This window comes from Macrotis lagotis, chromosome 2 (assembly GCF_037893015.1).
Source record: "Macrotis lagotis isolate mMagLag1 chromosome 2, bilby.v1.9.chrom.fasta, whole genome shotgun sequence".
Classification (NCBI taxonomy): Eukaryota; Metazoa; Chordata; class Mammalia; order Peramelemorphia; family Peramelidae; genus Macrotis; species Macrotis lagotis.
The window spans coordinates 128,932,231-128,956,297 of NC_133659.1; the positions used below are offsets into that span (position 1 = coordinate 128,932,231).

The 24,067-nt window shown below is 33.3% G+C and overlaps 1 protein-coding gene across 3 annotated transcripts in view; it reads right to left on the reverse strand.

Annotated features, from left to right (window-relative positions):
- Nucleotides 1-24,067, reverse strand: part of WDR26 (WD repeat domain 26) — a 48,030-nt gene that overhangs the window by 20,012 nt on the left and 3,951 nt on the right. For all 3 annotated transcript variants that reach the window (XM_074222783.1, XM_074222781.1, XM_074222782.1), the window contains exons 4-8: nucleotides 18,554-18,690; nucleotides 13,689-13,786; nucleotides 12,465-12,621; nucleotides 8,573-8,711; nucleotides 1,700-1,840 (exon numbers count right to left, since the gene is read on the reverse strand). In XM_074222783.1, the coding sequence (XP_074078884.1) occupies nucleotides 1,700-1,840; nucleotides 8,573-8,711; nucleotides 12,465-12,621; nucleotides 13,689-13,786; nucleotides 18,554-18,690 (672 nt within the window). The remainder of the gene's footprint in view (nucleotides 1-1,699; nucleotides 1,841-8,572; nucleotides 8,712-12,464; nucleotides 12,622-13,688; nucleotides 13,787-18,553; nucleotides 18,691-24,067) is intronic.

Sequence of the window (24,067 nt, forward strand, 5' to 3'; positions counted from 1 at the left end):
GGAAAGTTTGGTGTCAGAAGACAATTTATAAATTCAAATCATTATGAAAAAAGACAGCTGTAATATTAGAATGGTAACCCACCATAAATTTGAGGATAAGCTTTATCCTCTCCCTTTCTCTTTAAAGGACATATAGAGGACTGAAAACACCAAATCATATCCAGAAATGTTGTAAAGAACAAGACATTTTCTAGATAAGCTGATTAAAGACGATCTTCTTTTTAAGGAGTTTCTGAGGTAAATTACAGCAATATACAATAAAAGTCAAAACACTTGACTGAATGGAAACTGGTACAAATGAAAACCAGAGATTTTAAAATTAAAAAACCAAAACCAAAACCCCCACAATTATTGCAATATTAAAGTATACACAGCCCTGCCTGTGTCATATTGGAAGACCTATTGGTGGATTAATAAATCAGAATTGAAATTATGGCATTTCAGCCACAGGCAACTTTCTATTTTTACTGCTTCTATGGTCTTCATTCTATTCAATTCTTTAAATTTTCCTTTCTAATAGCTGTTCAATGAAACAACAATGAACATATTTTATAAATATGGTTAACTCAAGTCTATTCATTTGGTTTTATCTCAACTTAAGAGCAATCCTAAACTATTCACATGCTTCCTTCAGAATTTAAAAACAAAAAAGCTTTGCCTCATAAGCAGCTAGCAAATAAACTTTTTTCTTTGGAGCTTGAATAATAAATTAAGTGGTACTAAATGTCTGAGGATTACTTCCAAGGTGAAAACAAAAGTAAATGTCTTATTTAGGGAGGAAAGTAGATTCTAAGACTTGAATTATAGTGATGCTGTGCAAAGCATCTGGGCAAAAAAGTTATTTGGTACCACCAAATTAAATATGAAAACGCTATTTAAAAGAAGTCAAAAGAGCAACTAGGTGGCATATAGAGCACTGGCCCTGGAGTCCGGAGGACCTGAGTTCAAATCCAGTCTCAGATGCTTAATAATTACCTAGCTGTGTGACCTCGGGCAAGTCACTTAACCCCAATGCCTTGCAAAAAAAACCCAAAAGCAATAAAAAAAAATAAAATTTAAGAATATTAAGTAAAAAATTAAGATTAATACCAAATTTAAACATAGATCCACTATGGCAAAGGTTATTCCAGTATCCTTAGTTTTAAAATCTATCTTATTACAAAGCATAAACTAAAAAAAGATTTATGAAAAATTGTTTACTAGACCTCTCTTCATTCACTTTCACAGGACCATAGATAGTACAGACTCTTAAGTAGGTAACAGAAAATTAAACTATTTGAAAGTTTCTTTTTACTTAGTCATCTATTTGATTCAATGATCCCTAACAACTCCAAAGAATTCAGGTTGAAAAATGATAGATCTGATGAACTGAGGGCAGGCTGAAACATTTTTTTCCACTTTAGGCTTCTTGTTAGGTTTTTTTTTTGGCAACACGACTAATATGGAAAAATGTTTTGCATGACTACTTCACATGTATAATTGATATCATATTGCTTGACTTCTCAGTGGGTGGGGGGAAGGAAGGTAGGAGAAAGATCTGGAAATAAATTTTTTTAAGTGAATACTAAAAATAAATTTAAAAAGCAAGTTTCATTTTTTTTGTAAATAGATTTAAGTCAATCACAATAAACCCACTCTGACTTCAGTCATCAAATCAAGTATGTTTGCAATGAAGACATAGAAAAGAGTTGCTGCTTACTTGTACATTCCAAAGCCAAAGCTCAGAACAGTCATCTGGGCCACAAGCAACAAGATAGTTGTCATCTGGACTCCAAGCAATATAAGAAACACCATAAGCATGTCCTTCTAATGTTTTAAGCAATTTTAGCTGGTGTGTATCCTGAGAAAGAAAAAAAAAAGTTGAAAAATATTTCAAACTAATGTCATTTTTTCTTTTGTTTGTGATTTTATTAAATACTGCTATAATACCTCTTTGGGACAAATTTTTTTTTAAAGCTATAGTGAAACCAAATGCTTTTTTTCTTTCAAATTTATTTTAATGAATAAAAATCTATTTTATATTCTTCCTATTTTCCCCCATTTCAGAAGAAAAATTCTTGTAACAAATATGCAAAGTGACCGTACACTGAGCAAAACTAAAAGGAAGGTCTCAATTCAGACAGTGAATCTATTGGTTCTAGGTAAGGAGGTGGGCATTTCATCAGGGATCTCTGGAATCCTGGCTGGTCATTTAAACAGACTATGGCTTCTCCTTTTTAATTTTTGACTGGGTTTCCTCATCTTGCCCAGGCTCTAAAAGTAAGTGGCCTCTTGTGGGTCCAATCACACAAATGACTGGCTTGGAAGTTTTGACCCACTTTATTTTTGACCTGGCACTTAGTATAGATACCCAATTGGCTTTGACCATACTTCCACTCAGGACTTAGCACTCAAAGGACATCTACCAGCCTAGAGGGAGTCAACATGTCTGGCAATAAAATATTTCTTTCAGTTACAAAACTCCTATTTCTAACATTTCTTTACAAATTTTTATTAAAAGAGAGTTCTTAGAACATCTAATTAGGTTTTTGCAATGCAAATGGGGTTAAGTGGCTTGCCCAAGGCCACACAGCTAGCTAATTATTAAGTGTCTAAGGTCGGATTTGAACTCAGGTACTCCTGACTCCAGGGCTGGTGTTCTTATCCACCCTGCCACCTAACTACCCCTCTAATTAGGTTTTTAATGGGAGACAATGAAGGACAGTTAAGGTAAGGGTAAATTATCATGGGCACCTAATAGAACAATGATCTTTCCAAGATTCTGTCTAGGGTATGGCTCCAAGTGTGAATGATTAAACAATTAGAAGATGGGAAAGTTGATACCATCCTACTCTCCGTGTTATGGCTTGTCTCTAACAGATCCAATCCTACCCAACCACCAACACTGCTCCATTCAATCTTTCCCTTTTCAATGCCAACTTTTCCCACTTCTGAGCCAGGGTTGGCCTTCAGGGGCCAACAGAATCCCACAGTAATAGCTGTGCAGATGTTCCTGGGGCAACTCTTTTTCCCTCTGGGCTCTGAGTGCAGGCCCATGACCCCACTGTCTAGGTAGGACACAGGAATAGGAAGGACACAGCAAAAACAAGCATAAATGGATATCTGCACCAGAAAACTCCTTTACAATAATCTTTCAATCCAAATTCAACCCCTTTCCACAATTCTCCTTTACTGTCAACCTGTGTCACTTTGACTTGTGTCATCTGCTTTTCTCTCCTCACAAAATCATCATTATGGTTTAGAACTTTACTATCTCTTTTGAAATACTGTAATGGCTTCCAACTGGTTTTCCTACTTCAGGCTTTTACTTCTCTAATCAATCTGGCAATGTGATTTTCCCTAAGCACCCATATGTGACCTGTGTCACTTCCCTAACAAACTCCAGTGGCTCCCTATTGACTCTTAGGCTCATATAATTTCATCATTATCTCATCCTTGTCTCATGAGGTCAGAATGGAGATTATTTTGGCATAGTTCATAAAATTATTTTGGTATAGTTTATAACATGCACATAATTATCAGTGTGATAGTACATATATGCAATGATAAATAAATATACATCTACTACAGAGTCATTGAACTCAACTGCCTAGCATCAGGAAGGTCCTGCTCTCAAGGAGCTTATAGTATAATGGAGAAATAACATACACACAAGGATGTACAAACATCAGGACAGAACGGAGATTAACAAAAGGAGAAGAGCACTATAGCATCAAGAGACTGGGAAAGGACTCTTGCAAAAGGTTGAGACTTGAGAGAGGAGGAAGAAGGAAAGTTCCAGGTATGATCATAAAAGCTTGGAAATCAGAGGAACAAAGGACACTTCTCAACCTTAAGAATACTCATTTAGGGGGTCAGCTAAGTGGTGCAGTGGATAGAGTACCAGCTCTGGAGTCAGGAGAACCAGAGTTCAAATCAGTCACCCCTATTGCCTTGCAAAAAAATAACGACTTATAACAGAATTTTAAGTCTGGAAATTGGTCAACCAAAAACAAGTCAAGCACCAAAGTTAAAATTTTTAATTATTAATAATTCTATTTGTACTTTAAAAGAAAGACTACTGACATTCAAGCAATGATATATATGCATTAAATAATGGTTCAAAGTCATTTAGCTGAATGTGAATGGATTGTTAGAAAAAGTATCATACCTTATTTTTTTAAAAAATAAAAATTCATTATCATCTGGCAAAGGTTCTCATATTACAAAAAACTATAAATACTATCAATCAATAAGTCTTAAATTTTTTTTTTACTTATTTAAGAGTAACTTGCCCAAGGCCACACAGCTAGGCAATTATTAAGTGTCTGAGGCCAGATTAGAACTCGGTTACTCCTGACTCCAGGACCAGTGCTCTATCCAATGCTTCACCTAGCCATGCCTCCATAATATTATCAATGACAGATATTAACACAGTTTTAAGAACATTGTTTGACTATTCAACAGTCTGAACAGAAATATGCCTGGGCCTATGTAGATTAAATTTTAGACTTATTTAAGTACAAGCTCAAGGAATTTATAATCAAACATTGCTAAGTAGTGGAGTTTCTACCCCCTTCTAGTTATTCCAGAACTTCATCTGCCAAGTTTAAAAGAATGGAACCACTTTTATGAGAACTATTTCTCTTCCAAGAGATCCTCAGACCCTTATAAAATCTAGACATTTGTCATCTGTCTCTATTTTTTGGCAGTAGTGCAAGAAGTTTAATTAGCTGCATATTAATGTTAATTCAGAGCTTCTGAAAAAATCCATAGGATAATAGACAAGAAACAAGTTAACACAACAAACACTTTCAAATACTTAAAGTAAATTTAAACCCAAATTTTTGCAGCCTAAGCCCAGCTAGGTGACTTAGCAGATAGAGCCCAGGATCTGAAGTCAGGAAGAGTTCAAATCCAGCCTCAAACACCTAATAGCAGTATGAACCTGGGCAAGTCACTTAACTGTTTATCTCAGATTCCTCATCTGGAAAATGAGCCAAAGAAGGAAATGAAAACCACCCCAGCATCTTTGCCAAGAAAAACCAACTTCAGTCATGAAGAGTCAAACATCACTGAAATAACTAAACAATAAGGAACAACCGTGACAATCCTGTCTCCTAAATCTATATTCATGGAAAAAGACAAGAAATCTTTCAAATAAAGTCTGTCAAAATTATTTTTTTTGAATTTGAATGAGAAAGGTAAAGTCTGAGGATAAAATGTTCACTATCTTTTTGTTCCTCTTTTAAGTTGTGTAAAATCTTTCTACTGGTTGACTGAATAGTGACAGAATAAATTATTTTTTTTAGGTTTTTTTTTTTTTTGCAAGGCAAATGGGGTTAAGTGGCTTGCCCAAGGCCACACAGCTAGGTAATTATTAAGTGTCTGAGACTGGATTTGAACCCAGGTACTCCTGACTCCAAGGCCGGTACTTTATCCACTACGCCACCTAGCCGCCCCTCAGAATAAATTATTAAGAAAGTATTCACTTCTCTTATACTTTTCCCCTTTCTCTAAGGGACATAGCACACTTTATTAAATTAGTAAAGCATCCTCAAAAAAAGCAAAATAGTCTGTATAATTTAATAAGCACAAGTCTTCCCATTGTTTTATCGAATTTCAAATTACAAAAGCAAAAACGTAACTCTCCAATACCTTTTCCAACTCCAATAAAACATTCTTGTGTACCAAGTTTGGCTAAGCAACACATTGGTTTTGTCTGACAATATGTCATTTCATAGCTAATTCCTAAGATCTTTCAGCAGCACTACCATTTCATAACTACATTATAGATATGTACACAAATATCCCACATTTAAGATTATCCCTTTATCTTCAACTTATTAAATCTATTAAAAATGCTTAGGGCAGGACACCAATATCTCTTTGAAACTACTAAATTACAATATAATTCAAAAAAGGCGATTTTGAGAAGCACTGCTACATTAGGTATTGAGTAACATTATAATCATAGGAGCTCTTCATAATGATTATTGAATATGTAGTACCTTTTCCCACCCTGCGAAATAAGTTGTTCAAATTCTATTATCTCCATTTAAAAGATAAAGGAAACTGAGGCTCTAAGCAGTGACCTGCCCAAGTTCTTGGATCAAATGGCAGATCGGTGATTAAAAAGCTTTTTGCTACATTGGCAGGAAAGTAACTAGTGCTACATCTTTTGGACTAAAACTAATCTAGTAACAGAGGGCAAGAGTTTTAAGAAGATTACGGATTCACTGAGAAAATTAAGGAAAGGTGAGGGCAGTCAGGTAGCACCAGCCCTGGAGTCAGGAGGACCCGAGTTCAAATGTGACCTCCAACAATTAATAATAATTGCCTAGCTATGTGACCTTGGGCAAGTCAAATTTTAAATAATATTTAAAAAATAAAAATAAAAAACAAAATTAAGGAAAGGCAATAGTAACATCAGATTTGTAATCCTGAATTTAAAGCTAGGCCTTCTAATCTTCCATTCTTTTCTATTCATTAAAAATGCATGAATAAAAAATATCAGATATCAAAATCAGAGCACAATAAATATTTCCATGAAGTATATGGAAAACATTTCTTATCTTCTCATGCCAACTGATTACAATATCAAAATCATAGTATGCCAAAAGAATTTAGATAGTCTTTTATAGAAGTGGTGTCAAATCAAATAGAAGTGGAAGCAACTAAACCACATGTAAGGATACCTTTTCCAATTACATTTTTTTTTTTTAGGTTTTTTGGCAAGGCAAATGGGGTTAAGTGGCTTGCCCAAGGCTACACAGCTAGGTAACTATTAAGTGTCTGAGACCGGTTTTGAACCTGGGTACTCCTGACTCCAGGGCCGGTGCTTTATCCACTGCTCCACCCAGCCGCCTCCCAATTACATTTTTATCTTATCAAACCACTCAGGAGTGTTGTAGGTCACATGTTGGATACCTGTGCCTTAGGAGGACACTGTTAACCAGATAAGATATGTATCATCTATTCTAATACAATACTATCCAAACAGATAATTCCAGATCTGAGTTTCCTTTTGATACTATACTCTTCTCTATAGAAATTTCATTTGCTTCTATTTCTCTAAAGCAACCAATACTTACCTCCTTTTGATTCAAGGAAAAAATAATAACAATCCTATTACTCACAATCTCTATCTGCTCTTTGATTATTTGGCATTGACCTCCCCACACACTAATCTGCTCTTTCTACCTGTTCTAAGGTCCCTTCTTCTTTCACACTACTCATAAGCCCTTCCATAAATGAATGTTCATGTATTTTCCTAAACTTTCACCATTGCAAAGGATTCCAGATCCCTCTCTCTTCAATCACACGTTTCCACTTCAGTTCTCAAAATGTCATCTGGTTTTTCCACATACTTTAAGAAATATTGGTCCTTTCTAATTTTTCTTCTCATTAATAGACAAAAATCAAATGTGCTCTCAATGCCTTTCTAAGCTGCTTAAAATTTATACCATGTTACTTTCCCCCAAATTTTATTCAACTCTTAGTCAAGATTGACTTCATTTAGTTATTTGAGTCATTTTTTTACTTTATTTCTGTTGTTACTTCTCTTACACAATGTTAACCAATGACACACTTTTTTGCCAGATCAAAGACTTTTTTCCTCTTCCTATTAGTCAGTAAGTTTCACCAATCATCCTACCCTAGAAACTCCTATTCCTGGAGTTTCCAAGATCTGATTCTCTCTTTGGAGTCTTTTTTGTTGTTCCCTTCTTTCTTTGAAGTTGATAATGCCTAATTAAAAGCCTCTATAAGATTTTTTTCTTATTTTCTCTCAACAGATCTCAGGTAACTAGGTAATTGAAGAGAAAATCAATTACTTATATATCACATCCCAATTTGATTCTTTACCTATATATTTTATTGGCACTATTTCAATTATAAATGTCAATTGTCTGCATTTCCTTCACTAGAAGTAGAGATATTAAATCTCTTATTTGCTACAATAAAAGTCCTTGAGTATTAAATCTTGCCACTCAAAATTTAAAATTATTATTGTATATCTGAGTAGAAAGAGCCCTGGAATCAGGAGGATCTGAATTCAAATCTAGTCTCAGACACTTAACAGGTACCTAGCTGAGTGATCCTAGGCAAAACACTTAAAACCATTGCCTTGCAAAACAAACAAACAAACAAACAAAAAAACAAAAAAAAAGTTCAGTGGTAATGAGGAAAAAAATTTATTCCATAGAAGTGAAGATAACTCAAATGAAATGTTTTTTTCTAGGCATTTGATGACATATAAGTGGTATTCTGCAAAGACAATTAATAGTAAGCAGAAAGCTGAAAAAATAGAGAACTTTCTACCAACTTGTCACATACAGTGATAAGACACTGGATTTAAATGATAGAAGCAAGTGAGCATTAATCAAAGAATATTAATAAACAAAAAAAGATGATGAAAACAAGCAATGTTTTAAGAGAAGTAAAACATAGTAATAATATAAAAAGAATACTGCTAGGACATAACTTATAAAAGGAAAAACAATATCTACAAAGTATATTTAAAACCCCACCATTAAGTTCCTTAAAGTTTTTAATTAAGCAAAAGTTAAATTGTTCACGTGAGTATACTTACCGGATCAACTTGCCATATAATAACAGTTGTATCCTTTGATCCTGTTGCTAGTTTAGTGCCATCGTTAGAGAACTTACAGAACCACACTTCATTACAGTGTTCTGTAAGTATCTGTTGTGTATAACATGGGAACTGTTTCCTAAAAATAAAATCAAAAAACCCCAAAAATAAACTAAGAATGCTTAAAAAAACAATCATAAAAAACTATTATAAAACTTCTTGTAATAATTCTATGCTTTTAAAGTTATGTAGATATGTCTCCTTTTAGCCAAGGAAAAAACTCAATTGCATGCTGAATAAATTACATTAATAAGATATAATATATTCTAAACATATCTTTGGAAAAAAATTAATTTCATTATTTTAAAAAAAATTTTTTAAGATAAAATTTTTCTTATATATCTGCTCAGATCAATTCATACTAGTAGAAATTAGTTATTAGGGCCTTTAAGTCAATTGGAAATAAAGATTCAATGGCATAATAACTCTGAAGTGATAATGAACAACAACAAACCCTTACCCTTCTAAACAACCACATTATTTTTAGCACAGTCAAAATGAAAAGCAGTAACTTCACATAATATTGCAATCTTAGTATCTGCCCTGTTAAATATTTCTAGTACTATGTAAACCTTGTTGAAGAAGCATTACAAAGCATGAGCTAAAACTAAATATTTAAAGCAAGACTCTGAAAGAAAAATCATTTTCTTTAAGTTTCGACTACCAAGGAATCTAGAAAATTAGCTTGGCTAAATGTTCTTTAATTTAGTAAGGCTCCTTTGTAAAGTCAAATTCTCAGTTGTAGGACCGTATTTTTCACATTTCTGTACTTGATTCATAAATCTGTCTCAAAAGGAGGTATCTAAAGATTTGAACATGTCTACAAAACTAAGTGAATCTTTAAAAATTAAAAAAAGTTATATCTGTAAGTACAAAAATGTTGACTGCCATAATGTGTATTTCAATGTTATTCCTCAAACCACACTGGAAATTTTTATCTAGAGAAATTTCAGAGTTCAAATTTTCTTTTTCATAATTTTAGAGCCACAATAGCTATGCACTGATATGTAGTAATGCATAATATACATATTCCTAAGGCATATATTGAATGATTCAATAAAGAGTCAATAATTAATGCAAGAATATATTTAAAACGAGAGTGGCAGAATACCTTTATTAAAGGACTGATTCATAAAATTACAGGGTACAAAACCAGTCTGTCAAGTGGTCCTCACTTATATTGGAATCCCTGTTACTGAAGTGTTGTTTAAGGAGTCATTATCTTAAATATTACTTAAACTATTTTTCTAATCAAGAAGTGATTATAAAACATCACCTGAACATACCCACTAAAACAAGTGTATATGCATTTACCTTTAAATATATCAATACCACTAATACATATGAAATGAAATAATTCATTTGACAAATTTTAAGTGATACATTTCTATAATGTGTATATAATTTGATCCTTTACAAAATGCAAATAGAAAATTTAATATTTATAAAACTACATGCAGGAAAATTTACTTCCATTGGATGGTGGTTTAAAAAAACCTGCCAACTTAAAGAAACACCGTCAAGGCTAACTGGCCAAAAATTTAACCTATATATGCTTCCAACTCAAAAACATCTTCAATGTTTCTATGAGTAGGAAAAAGCACATCCAATGTCATTAGTTTATATGCAATCCTATCTACAGAAAAGGAGCTCACTAGATCATAAGCTCTCTGAGGAAGAGATATCTTATCTTGGTATCTGCCATATTACCTAGAGCACAGTGCCTCGCACAAAGGTGCTCAGCAAATGTTTCCTGAATTAAACTGAAAACAGATTCCAATTTTAAGATCTATTTTTTGAAATTGAGTTAAATTGGATTAAAAAATTTTTAATACCTCAACGGTGTCCTTTTAAGTCCTCTATTAGATGGGTCAGGAAATGTGAAGACAGCCTCCCTTTCCCCCTGACCATCCTCCTAAGGACTGGAAGTGATTTAGTCTGATGGGCTCAATCCAAGGCCTTTACTGACCAGTATGACATAATCATACTTAATTCTGTGTAGTAGTACTCTGATATAGCTGACAGTCCAATAAGTATTAGGGCACAATTCAAAAGAAAAATACAAGTTGTTATGATCATAGAAATAACCCTGACATTATAGGCATGACATTCTCTTAAAAACAATAGAATCAAGATTACTGCAAGGTATCAAATTTAAAAGGCATAAAATTTTAGAATTACAGCTTTCAACTCAACAATATTAAGACAGAGTGGGTTGATCTGAAGAGTATAAACCTTGAGTTTGAAGTGTTTTGACTCTTGGGGTAGGTGGGTGGCACAGTAGGAAAATGGTTAAGAATTGTCAACTTCAGAAGCCCAATCCTCCCCTTTTACCTCCACAGGGCATAATAATGAATTTTTCATAGAGTTATAGAAAAGACCTTTTCTTGTTAGCCATTTGTGAGGCAGTAACTATATTATATTTTTCCTATGTAAACCTTCAAAAGGCTTTCCTATAGGCTTATGAAATTCTAGCTTTTTCAATTAGTTTCATAAGGACCTAGAGAAAAACAGCTAAAAAATTCAGGAAATTTTATGCAGATTTACCTTGCAAAACAGGGACACATACATATATATGTGTGTGTATATATATATATATATATATATATATATAAATAAAAATATATACACACACATATACATAGACACACATATACAGAATCTTTTGCTCATAGTTGTTCAAGTGCACTATCAAATTATACCAGCAATTCTTGATTTAGTTAATCTCCAATAAATTATCATCTCATGATGTTCCAATAACATATTCAGGAATTAGTAGTCTATATATTTTTTGCGTTATAACTGTTCTAGTTTTAACCAGTATTATTCTCAAATGTCCCAGATTGTCAAGAACTACAGCTTTTATTCAAAACTCTATGTGAAATGATCATGAATCTTATTTTAAAAAACTCAAGGAAGAATACGTACTGTCAAATAGCATGATTAAAAACTGCCCCCAAATTAAACTCAAACAACAATAATATTACAGCTGGGGGGGGAGAGTTGAAAAACTAGTCATATTTGACTACAATGCTCTAAGACTTTTTTCCTGTGAAATAACAAAATGCTTCAATTTTAAAAAATTTATAACAAGCTACTCGTTGTAGAGATGCTGATTACAAAATAAGTAAAAATTATGTTTCTTTTTAAATCTCAGTATTTGCCTGCACCATTATTTTAGGAGGTTATGGAGGTTCCTCATTTACAAAAAGTCTATGACCCTCAAACGTAACCTTATTACTTTTGTCCTTCCTGTTCAAGCTACTTTCATCATATCTTTGATCACCTTTGGCAAAAGAAAATGGACTATGTGTACTGCAGCTGTTCCCCTTCGTCCACTAGCCCTAAATTATTTCCTTCCTGGGGTTTGAGAGATTTCACAATTTGTTTTTCAATATCTCAACTACTCTCATGACACTTTAACTTTAGAGGTCATGAAATATGTTCCTGCTTCACTAATAATTAAAAGAATCCCAGACTGAAGGACAATTTTACATTCTCCCAAGTTAAATTCAAGTAGCTGACAGCAAAATATCCCTCAAAAATACAGGAAGCACATTGTACTCTGAAATTGTGACTTTATAGTTAACAGTGAACAATTAATAATCAAACTAATAGTCAAATGTGGGGGAGGGGTGGAGGACACGAAGAACATTTTTAAAGTCATTCTAATTTTTTTGCACATTAGAATGAATAGCAATTCAGAACAGAATTTATAGCTCTAAGGAACTCCAGCTCACATGTCTCTAATAGTATTAAGAAGGAAATGGGATCATTTATAAAAAAGATTATAAATCAAATCTTGGAGTAGTAGAAATAATTTTCCTCTTACCTACTACAAACATGATCTATAAGCAGCGACACAGAATCTAGATTATTATCAAGTTTGGTATTGTGATATAGGCACCGATCCCTCTGTAGCTCCACAGCTTGACGTAGCAGAGTCTGTAAACGCCTTGGGGGAAGCATCACTGATGGTGGCAAATAGGCTTAATAAAAGAAACAAAATTTATTTTCAGTCAAGCAACAAGCATTTCTTAAGAATTAAGAATTGGGAAGACAAAATAGTCTAAAATAGCCCCTGCTTTCAAGGAGCTCATGTTCTAATGGGGGAAACAATATAAATAATTTGGCTTCTATAATACAGAATAAGGAAATGAAAAGGGAAACCATTAGCACCTGGGGGAGGAGAACAGGAAAGACTTTTTTTTAGATACTTGAATATCCTCTGGTTTTTCATCCCCAGTTAATCATTATCAACATTATGTTATTTATGTCAAGTCATCCATAACTTTTGTCTATAAATATTTTGTTTTCATGACTACCACCTGTCAAATGCTGTCTACTTACACTAGAATTCACTTGGAAGAAAGGTCCACAATACTTTAGGCTTTCTTATATAAGAAAAAGTATTAGTTAATAAATAATTTGTAAATGAGATATAATGGCCATCCTTAAAAGTTTGGGAGGAATCTCTGAGATATCTGGGAGATCAGATCTAGCAAAGTGGACTCATTCAAAAGGATATTCCAGTTGCACCAAACTATTACTATCCCAGATATTATAAGCTGAACCAATACCTATATTTCCCAACTGTGCTGTTCTCTTGGGCTTTAAGATTCTTGGTACCTAGACTCCCAACTTCGCAAAAAAAAAAAAAAAAAAAAAAAAAAGGCTGTTAAGAACCCTTGATTTGTCTGGAGAGGGCAAAACATTTCACAAAAATGTTAAATAAGAATGAATTATTCTATTGGGCCCATTTATTTCTGGTAATGATTTTGCAGTTTTTTCTTAAATACAAAGGGGAAAAAAAAGCATTTGCCTTAAAAATGAGGAAGAATTTTGCTATTTTATCTTGGTACCTTAGTAATGAGGCAGAAAGTATTTTTAAATCAATGTGGCCTAAGGAGTCCACCTATTAAAACAAATTCCATTTTAACCCCTCAGTAGTAAGTCATTTGTATTATCAAATAAAAACCTTGCTAAATAATCACCATTAGTTTTAATTTTAGAGAATAAATATCACTATCAGATACTTTTAGAAAAACAATCTTACTTTGGAGCTTATCCAAAAGTTTAGATCGAGAAGCTGTTCCTTTGCCTTCCCATTCTGCTTTTGCACGTAAGTCTTCTGCATGACTACACATCAGATACCTATGAATGAGCAAAAAGTAAAATATGTGTAAAAGTAGCTACACCAATTTCTCTTTGGCGATTAAAATAATAAAAATATAGCACCTATACAATCAACTTTATTTTTGAAACAGAAAGGGAGAAAAATGACTAACTAGTTCATTTACAGATGACCATTATATTCTTTAAATGACCTTAGACTAAATTAAAACACAAAACCAGAAAATCTCTCCAAGAGAGTATAATAAAAGTATTCAACCTTTAAACAAGGTCTTGATTGATTAGGCAATATGGTAGGGTAAAAAAGACATTAGATTAGACATAAGTAACCAAGATTCAAATCCCAGCAAGTCACAACCTTTCAGAACATCATGTTTTCTAATTTGTTAAATAAGGATATAAACTTGCCCCACATCTAGTTCACAGGTTTGTTATCTATCTTAAGACAGGCTCTGTATAAGCACTTATGGAGCTCAACTCCAGCCTTCCAGGAAGGCTCAAGGACTGCTTCAATTCCTCACTAGATATGTTGGACACATAGCAAGTGAAAGGGAAACAAATCAGGGGCTTTTGCTTTAAGTATGCCCCTGACCTGGTTCTTGGTGTTCTGTGCAGGAGAAATGATTTTTAAGCAAGGGAAGTTGAAGTATAGTCAAATATCAAGTCATGTGAAGCATTATACTATCATGGGGACATTATTTACAGTATTTATTAAATGACTACTGCATGCCAGGAACTACACTAGATTGGGACTGGGGGTACAAGTCCAGAGAGAAATAATTGCAATACATAATGGGCTCATATTTTAATGGGGGAAATAATGAGTACATATAAAACATGCATAAAGCATAAGAATGAAATACACATGAGCAGTATTTAAACTCAAGGTAGTTTAGGAGAGATGGTACTACCAATTGCAATGGGAGATCATAAAAGGCTGCAGATAGAATATGGTGCTGGAGTTGTATATGAGGAGTACTGGAGTTGTATATGCTGGAGTACTATATGAGGTAGAGGTAAGAAGAGTAAATCTTAGGCTTGGAGGACAGCTAGGTCAAAAGCATGGAGACAATACACTATGTCTGAAGAACAGAGGGAAGGTTAGTATAGCTCAATTATAGAGGGCAAGAGGAAGTATAATATTCAATGAGGCTAGAAAGAAGATTGGAATCTGATTTTAAGGAGATATAAGAGCTAAACAAAAGATTTTATATTTTATTTTAGATACAAATAGATACATTGGAATTGGTCAGATCTATTTTAAAGAAAAAAGGGGACAGCTTGGTGGTGCAGTGGATAGAGCATTGGCTCTGGAGTCAGGACTTGAGTTCAAATCTGCCTCAGACACTTACTATTTACCTGTGTGACCTTGGACAAGTCACTTAAACCCTACTGCCTTGCCAAAAAAAAAAGTACTTTGGCAATGTGATGGATGGAGTGGTGAAAGACTTGAGGCAAAGAGACCAACTGGAAAATCAATGAAACCACCTAAGTAGATGATAAGGAACTGTAATATAGTAGGTAACTCTGTGAGTGGAGAAGGGGTTGCATATGAAAGATGTTCTAGAAAAAGTAATATCTGACAACTACCTGGATATGTAGTATAAAAGACTAAAGGGTTGAAGACATTGGAAGAATGATGGTGGCCTTTGAGAGAAACAGGGAAGTTTGGAAAAAGAAAGCGGTATTTTTAAACATATTGAGTTTAAGATGTTTCAGTTTGAAATGTCTAATGAGCAATACTGGTGATACCAGATTGGTCAGACTCAAGGACAAGAATGTGTAGAACTAGAAATGTAAATATGGATGACACCAATATAAAGAAGATACTTAAATCCATGGGGGGGGTAGAAATAGAGAGTGTGACTGAGTGTGTGTGTATGTGTATATCTGTCACACATGGAAAATGATCCAGGTAAAGGAAACAGAGAAGACAGACAGGTGGAAGATCCTGGAGAGAGATGTGTCACAAAAGGAGAAACTATGAGGGAAAAGAGCATGGCAAATACTGTCAAATGTAGTGGACAGATAAAGAAGCGTAAGGACTGAATGATAAGTCTAGTGAAGGAGTTTTGTTTTTTTTTAAAGGATGAGGGAAACTTTAACTTCTTTTATGGCTGCAACTTAACAATTATAAGCAGCTACTATGCTAATGGATGGTTAAGAATTAACGGGAGGACTTAAAAAGTTTGAAACTAATCTTAAAAATCCTTTGATTTCCAAAAATACTTATAAATGAAAATTCATCTAGAGTATCTTTCAGATCTTAATCACCCTATTAGAAGTGATATAAATAGGGGCAGCTAGGTGGCGCAGTGGATACAGCACCGGCCCTGGAGTCAGAAGTACCTGAATTCAAATTTGACTTTAGACACTTAATAATTACCTAGCTGTGTGGCCTTGGGCAAGTCACTTAACCCCATTTGCCTTGCAAAAACTTAAAAAAAAGAAATTAAGAAAAAAGAAGTGATAAAAATAAACAAATTACTGATTAACAACAGTGTGAGGCCTAACCTATATCACTACAACTGAGTTGCCCTATTTTCTTAAGACAAAATCATTTAGTCTGATAAAAATTTATTAGGTGCTTGTTTTCATCAAGGCCCTGCTTAATGCAAGGAATGCTCAGAAAGTGAAAAAGTCTCCCGTTCTCAAGGAACTTCAATTCTACTATGTAATAATGGAAAAAAAATAGTATGAACAAAATCCAATATTATTATTCCACAAGAAATGATGACAAGGAAATGGTTTTCAGAGAAGCCCAGGAAGGCATGTGAACATATCTCATGGAGTGAAGTAAGCAGAACTAGGGGAATGATTTATAAAACAGCAATAATAATAATAATACAAAGAGAAACTGGAAGACTAAATACCCAAGATCAATGTAATAACAAACTATTATTCCAGAACTCCAGTGATAAAAAGATGTCACCCACCTCCTAAAAGAGATGAGAGACTAAAGACATAGAGTAGGACATACATTTTTGGACTGAGCAAATGTAGCAATCTGCTTTGCTTAACTACAAATAATTATTTCAAGAAGTTTTTCTTTTCTTTTCAAATGTGTGAAGGTAGAGATAGGTCCTTCTCTCCCACCAGAAGGCAAGTCAGAAGAAATCACAGACAAAAAGAACAAATTTGAAAAGTTATATGTTGAATTTATTATAATTTTTAAAAAGCAAGTACACTACATAATAGAAGCTTCATAAACAATACTCCACTGTTCTACAATGTATATGGAAATGCTTATTTTATTTTTTTGCCAAGTTCAATATAAAAAAAAATTTAACTGAAAAAATGCTGGCTACTTTTCTTGCAAGTTACAATTTAAGTCCATATTTGTACAAAAAGCATATCCTTCACCTAGAGTTTGAATATTAAGGGATTCCTTTTTAACAAGAATATAAAGATACCTTCCATACTTATCACTGGATAGCACATTTTCCAAGTATTATCTTAACAGAAAGACTCAAACTATTAGAAAAAAGGAAGTAAGTTTATTTTTTAAAAACAGAAGGAAGAAAATTATAACATGTGATTTTATGTGTGCTATTTCATTTTAAGTGATTTATCAATATTTTTTGAGAGAACTGGTCCACAGTTTTGTTGTTTCAAAAGTTCTTTCTAGGTCTGGTCCATTTGGTAAATTGACATTCAATTTTCAGTATTCACTGGGTCAATGAAGGGGCATAGTGGAAAAGAATGCTGATCTTAAGAGTTCAAATTTGGTCTTAAGATACTTATGGGTAAATCGCATCATGTTTACCTCAATTCTTCATCTGTAAAATGACCTGGAGAGAGGGTAGCTAGGTGGTGTAGTGGATAGAGCACTGGCCCTGGAGTCAGGAGTACCTGAGTTCAAATCTGGCTTCAGACACCTAATAATTGCCTAGCTGTGTGGCCTTGGGCAAGCCACTTAACCCCATTGCCTTGCAAAAAAAAAAAAAAACAACTAAAAAAAAATGACCTGGAGAAGAAAATGGCAAACCCATTCAAGACCTCTGCTAAGAAAACCCCAAATGGGTTCATGGAAAGTTGGGGACATGACTGAAAAAACGACCGAATATGAACATTTCAGTATTCAATTCAATGTTGGCTTATTTATTTATGAAAGGTAACCAAGTCAATAAACCTGGGTTCTATTTTGAGATTTACTTCCCACAAATAATCCTTTCAAGTTATTTAATCTCATGAAGTTTCAGTTTTCTCAAAATATATAAAAAAAAATCGAAAAAAATCAAATTAGACTTAATTCCTTAAGTTTCTTACTTCTAAACAATTGTAAGCATAGTTAAATCAGAAAACATGCAATACAGAATTTCTTTTGAAATTCATGAATGCTGAGTTGTAAATATGACATCTTGTAGAGAGAAGTCTTTGGACTTAATATGGCCAACAGAATTTGCTTTCTGTGGGGAACTTTGGGCAAATTCATTGTTTTATATTTTGATGATTAAAAAAAAAAAGAGAATTGACCAAATTAAGCCATATCACAGGATTTGCAAAAGAACAGGAAATGATTTCCGGTAGGCACTCTTCTCTCACCCATCTAACATAACTTTATTCTAATATGAAAAGCTTCCTCAGATAAGGGCAATGTTTTATATAAAGATAAAGATAAGAAATATCTCCACTGTCCCTTCTCCCCATCGCAGGGAGAAACAGCTCCCTAAAATTACCTTAGAATTTCCAAATACTTCAAGCACTCAGAGAAAGTATAGAACTATAATTCTGTGTAACTATAACTCCCAAAGTAGAGCTTATAGCTTAAGAACTAAACAGCCTTACCCACTGAGGACATGAATTCTCTCTGTATTGTATTTCAAGGGTGTCAATTCACAGCGTAGAACTTGAAGTGCCTCCAAGACCTTGCCATCCTCCAGGTATTCCAGGTACTTCTGCTGCAGCAGCAAAAACTTCATCCTCTGACATGACAGAAAGCAGCAGTCAGGGAAAAGGGTTGATGGAAGTTTCAGACAATGTTTGTGCCTAAACAGAACAGTAGAAACCATTCTACTATGCCCTTTGAAAATAAAACTTTACATAAAAGTTTCATGATTTAAAAAAAAAAGGTCTTGGTTCATTATAATCTACCAGTTACTTCTATTCTTTGTTGAAGCAGCTTACCTACTTATAAAACCTAGAAAATAGATGCCTTTTCCAGGTCAAGGCTAATGGATATTATTTTACTCAATCCATACTTCAATAAAATTAAGTGTTACTTCCAAGACTCAAAGATTTCAACTAGACATAAAAACATAAAACTTCCTACAAATTAGAGCTACAGTAAAGTGGATGGATTAACTCAGAAGGAGTTGAGTTTTCTGAGCACTGGAAATCTTAAAGGAGGACCCCAAGGAAGATCTGGATGACTTGTGGCTGTTGTAGAGGCAATTTTTGTTGAAAGACAATTTGGTCTACATTGAGCACAGCCCTTCTGTTAAAATTAAGACTGATTTTTAAGCTCAGATCTCCCCCTACACACACACACACACACACACACACACACACACACACACCCCAAATGTATATTTTATTTTAGCTTAACAACTTCTAAAGAAAATAAACTTTTTAAATTTTAGGAATCTCTTTATAGTTACATTAATATTCTGAAATGGGGAGGTTTTAACTGAGAGAATAATAAAGAAAAACATGGTAGCCATCCTCAATCATTTGAAGGGCAATCATCAGAAAGTTATGGTTCAAGGATAGAATTAGCACTAATGTTAAAGTTAGAATTTTGGCTTAACCTAAGAAACCATACTTCCTAAGAATTCCAGCCTTAAAATAAAACGGATTATCTTTTTTGTAGTATGCATCTTATCAATGAAAGTTTTCAAGTGGTGGATATATGACCTTCTTTCAGCTGTTGTAGAAAGGGTCGCCAAACTGGTAAAGACAGCAGACAAGATAAAACTTTGCTGTCCCTTCCAATTTAACTATTTCATATTTGCAATAAAGACTGGAATCTTGACTGCTGTTGCCTCCAACACTGAAAAATACTCTGGAGGAAAGCAAAAAATCAAAAATCAAAAATCCAAGATGTGTTGAGTTGGTTTTTTTTTTAATAAACCATAAGAGGCAGCTAGGTGGCGCAGTGGATAGAGCACTGGCCCTGAAGTCAGGAGTGCCTGAGTTCAAATCCACCCTCCAACACTTAATAATTACCTAGCTGTGTGGCCTTGGGCAAGCCACTTAGCCCCATTTGCCTTGCAAAAATCCAAAAAAAAATTTAAAAAGACTACAAAAGAAACCATTTACAAAAGAAACCATTTACCCCCTTTTTATTCTACAAAGTCATATTTTCACAAATTTGCATTTAGTTGAATTTTTCTCAATATTGTTTATTTTATCTTAAATTTCACTTCTAGTTTATTAGCTACTTGTAAATCCCTCTTTTTGGCAAAACTTAAAAGTCATGAAAACACATCTAGCAACATAAAAATTTGGCAATTTAAACCCTAAATCCAACATTAAGGACTATGACTTTAATGAAACCTTTAATTATGCTGCTTTAAAGTGGGCACAAAATGTTACTGACATTTAGTGACTCAAATCCACTTAAAAATATTAACATAAAAATCTTAGAGAACATTATCTATTTTTTTGCTTATTTACAAAAACACAAAACTACACTGCTATCAAAATAGTGGGATAAATATGTGTAATTTAATTATGGCAAGTCCATGATGAGAAGAAAATTAGAAAATAACAGTTCTCATGAAAATTTCTGTAACTCCAGAACTACTGCATTTCACCAAATTCTATGCAGTAAATAAAGAAAAGCTAGGCTGGCTTATTGAATATACTTCAAAGGCATAGTTTAAATCGCTAAAATATATCATTGTACATACAATATAATCTAAAATTAAACTTTGATATCATTGACCTGTTAATAAACTGCTTTTCACATGCAAAAATGGCATATAAAACTGAGAGGTTTAATGTAAAAGGATTTTTTAAGACTTCTCTATCTTCTGGACAAAGCTTTATTTTTCTAAGTAGCTATCATTTGTATATGCCCTTCTAATGTTTGCAAAGTACTTAGATCTTATTTGATCCTCCTAATAACTCAATGGAAAAAAAAGTAAATCTGATAATACATAGTAGGTATGACAAATTCCTTTTATACTCTAAAGATCTCTCTTTATACAACATCCACTTTTGAAGTCATACTTGTTTTTGGATTTTCCAATTCAATTTCAAGTCTAACTTGCCAACATCTATAATAATTTCTTCATTTAGCTTTCTCGGCTCTTAAGAATTTTTGGTAACACTTTAGTTTTCTTTAAATCATCATGGGCAAATTCTATTTTCCTAGCATTCATATTAGGGTTTCTTCACAAAACTGTTAAGTAACACTTAACATTAGATATTTCCCCCCTTATTTTCTCCATAGAGATGTTGGTATAATTTCAACTCAATTTTCAAGTAACAGAAGGCAGCAGGAATAAACTAAGTAAAATTCTTCAAGAGAGGCTATGTTAATTTTTTTTCTGTAGATATATGGGGAAGACATAAAAGCAGGTCAAGAAATTCTGTCTTTATGAGTCACTCTGTCCACAGTGTCTCAAAGAGAATCCTGAATCAAATATTGAAGCATGGTATTGGATACAGAAAAATCTTGTGATGTGCTGTTGGCCAAATGCAGCAAGACATTTGTTTAAGTACATTCTTTCTTTGTAAAACTTGTTTAATTACCCAAATCAAAAAATTTCTAAAAAATGCACAACAGAGTTGGTCATCTGGGAAACCATTAGCACATTTTAAGCACATTATCTAAAATGGCTCAAGTGTACAACTCAAACCTAATGATGTAATTTCATTCGATGGCATCGTGGATATTGAGTTATGCTTAAGATCAGGACCACCAGTCCTATCTCTAACATACTTAATCCCCAATGTTCTAGGCAAATGTCTAAGATTCTAAATTGCAGAGAAGGTGCCTCTGTGCATTAGGAGAGCGAGAGTTTCTTATACCAATGAAACAAAAGACTCAGTCCCTATTCTAAACTCTTTCCCAGAGTGACTCTTAAAATGGATTCTGAATAGGACAAATTGAAGCTCACTAAGACCTTATCAAGAGACTATTTCAAAGATTTCAATTTTTTTTCCAAAGCTAAGGTAATATAGCTCTTGTCATCTTATTTGTACAATTTCTGATTACTGATCAGATTCAATTTCTGATTGTGAAAGGGAGATTAGAGTATACCACTTTAAACCCAGCAAACTCTCAAACCAGTAGAAAATCTAGGGTTATAAAGACACTTCCCTTCAAGTTGTTTGAATATATCTTTTTTTTTTTAAAAATGTAAATATACAATACTTTGATCGATGTTTAAGAAAATTATGCAGATTACTTTTGTGCTACAAATATCCATTTAGATAATTTCCTTAAAATAATACAGTATATTTCTACAATAACATTATAAAATTCAAATGGTATGTAATCCCTAATAATTAAGACAACCACCATTATAAGAAAATGACAGGTAGTCATTTGGGTGGTTATATCTTTTTTTTTTAGGTTTTTGCAAGGCAATGGGGTTAAAGTGGCTTGCCCAAGGCCACACAGCTAGGTAATTATTGTCTGAGGCTGGATTTGAACTCAGGTACTTCCTGACTCCAGGGCCGGTGGTGCTCTATCCACTGCACCACACCACCTAGCCACTCCCTGGGTGGTTATATCTTAATGGAAAATTTAAAGAAAAGTAAAAACTCTAAAATTTGATTGTGGCAATAATGACTCAATAAAACAGATTTAAAAAGCTGAACTTAAAATACTTGGTGAAGACTTTATTAATGTCTACATTTACACGGAAAAGCTTAATTCTCTGGTATTCTGAATTTTCATATAATTCTAATGCTGTAGTTACATCTGACACACAACATGGTGATTTAATCAGGCTGATAAGTTTCTTGTGGGCATGTTTTATTAAAGATGTAGGACTGAGTTATTTTGGGTTGGGGGGAGGTCGTAGAAGATACCATGTAACAGGAAAAGCTTGAATAAATCAGCAGATGCTTTCTTTTTCACATCAGGCAAAGAATAAGTTAACTGGTATTAGAATGCCTCATGTTCTGGAGCTTTCTCTTCTATATAATGTGACAGTGAAGATGAACTATTGCATAATTTTTATATAGAATTCAAAACAAATGTTAAGTATGTGTAAAGCATAGTCAAAAATACTGTATTTTAAGTTTAAGAACTATAAACTTTTTATTTTGATAGAAGTCCTTCTTATTTCCTCACATAAAACTCTCAAACGAGTCTTGATGCTATTCAATCAGATTTGAAAGAATAAATACCAAATGTTGTGACTAAAATGGTAACTAGAACAGTATTTGGTATATGAGGTTATTAAGAATAATTTTTTTCAATTTATGTTTAAAATTTATAATCACTTTTTGTTGAAATTAGGCTGAAAAGTCCCTAAACTGCCCCAACAATCCACAATTTCCATTTTAAAAGACTTGAAATATCAAGCTGAATTTTAAGATATTTTTATAAATATGACAGAATTCATATTAGCTTTTTAATCCTTATATTTTGGGATTAAATAAAATAAACTGCTGCCAGATGAAGAACAATTTAAATAGTTAAACTGATTTATACACACACACACACACACATTCTAGATTAACAATCCAGATTCTACTTGACTAATAACAAGGAAATCAAAAATTCTCTATTTCTGTCACCAAGTTGCTTATTAGGCCTATCCTAATCCCAAATTTCTTATTAGACTTAAAAATTCAGATTGCAAATTGTTATTAACAGATACACTTACATAGTGACTTTGGAGCTCCAAATATCAAATTTTGGAACAAAACAGGATTTGTTTTAGGATATAAAACCTTAAATTTTCTTAGATAGTCCCTTTCTGTTTAAAAAAATTCACAAATTGCAAACAGATTTTTATAACTATCTTTAAAGCACTAATTTCAGAACCATTCTCTAGTACATTTCTCCCAGTATATAATTACATTTACTTAAATTCAAACACTACAAATCTAGCAGGTTAATAGGCCAAATAAATTATAAAACCGATCCAATTTAAATAAAAACAATATAATCCTCACTAATGTTTAACAAACAGCTGTTTTCCCTACTTCCTGTTCTTCTCCATCCCCTCCCCCACTGGACAGGAAACTGCTTTTGACAACAAATGAATCAGCCAGAAGTCTAAAGCAAGCAGTCACCAGCTGATTCTTCTTTGTTTATAATCATGGGCACTTCAAAAAACATCGTTTCCCCCTTTTTCAAATACTTAAAAGAGTTAATGCCTAATAATTTTAATG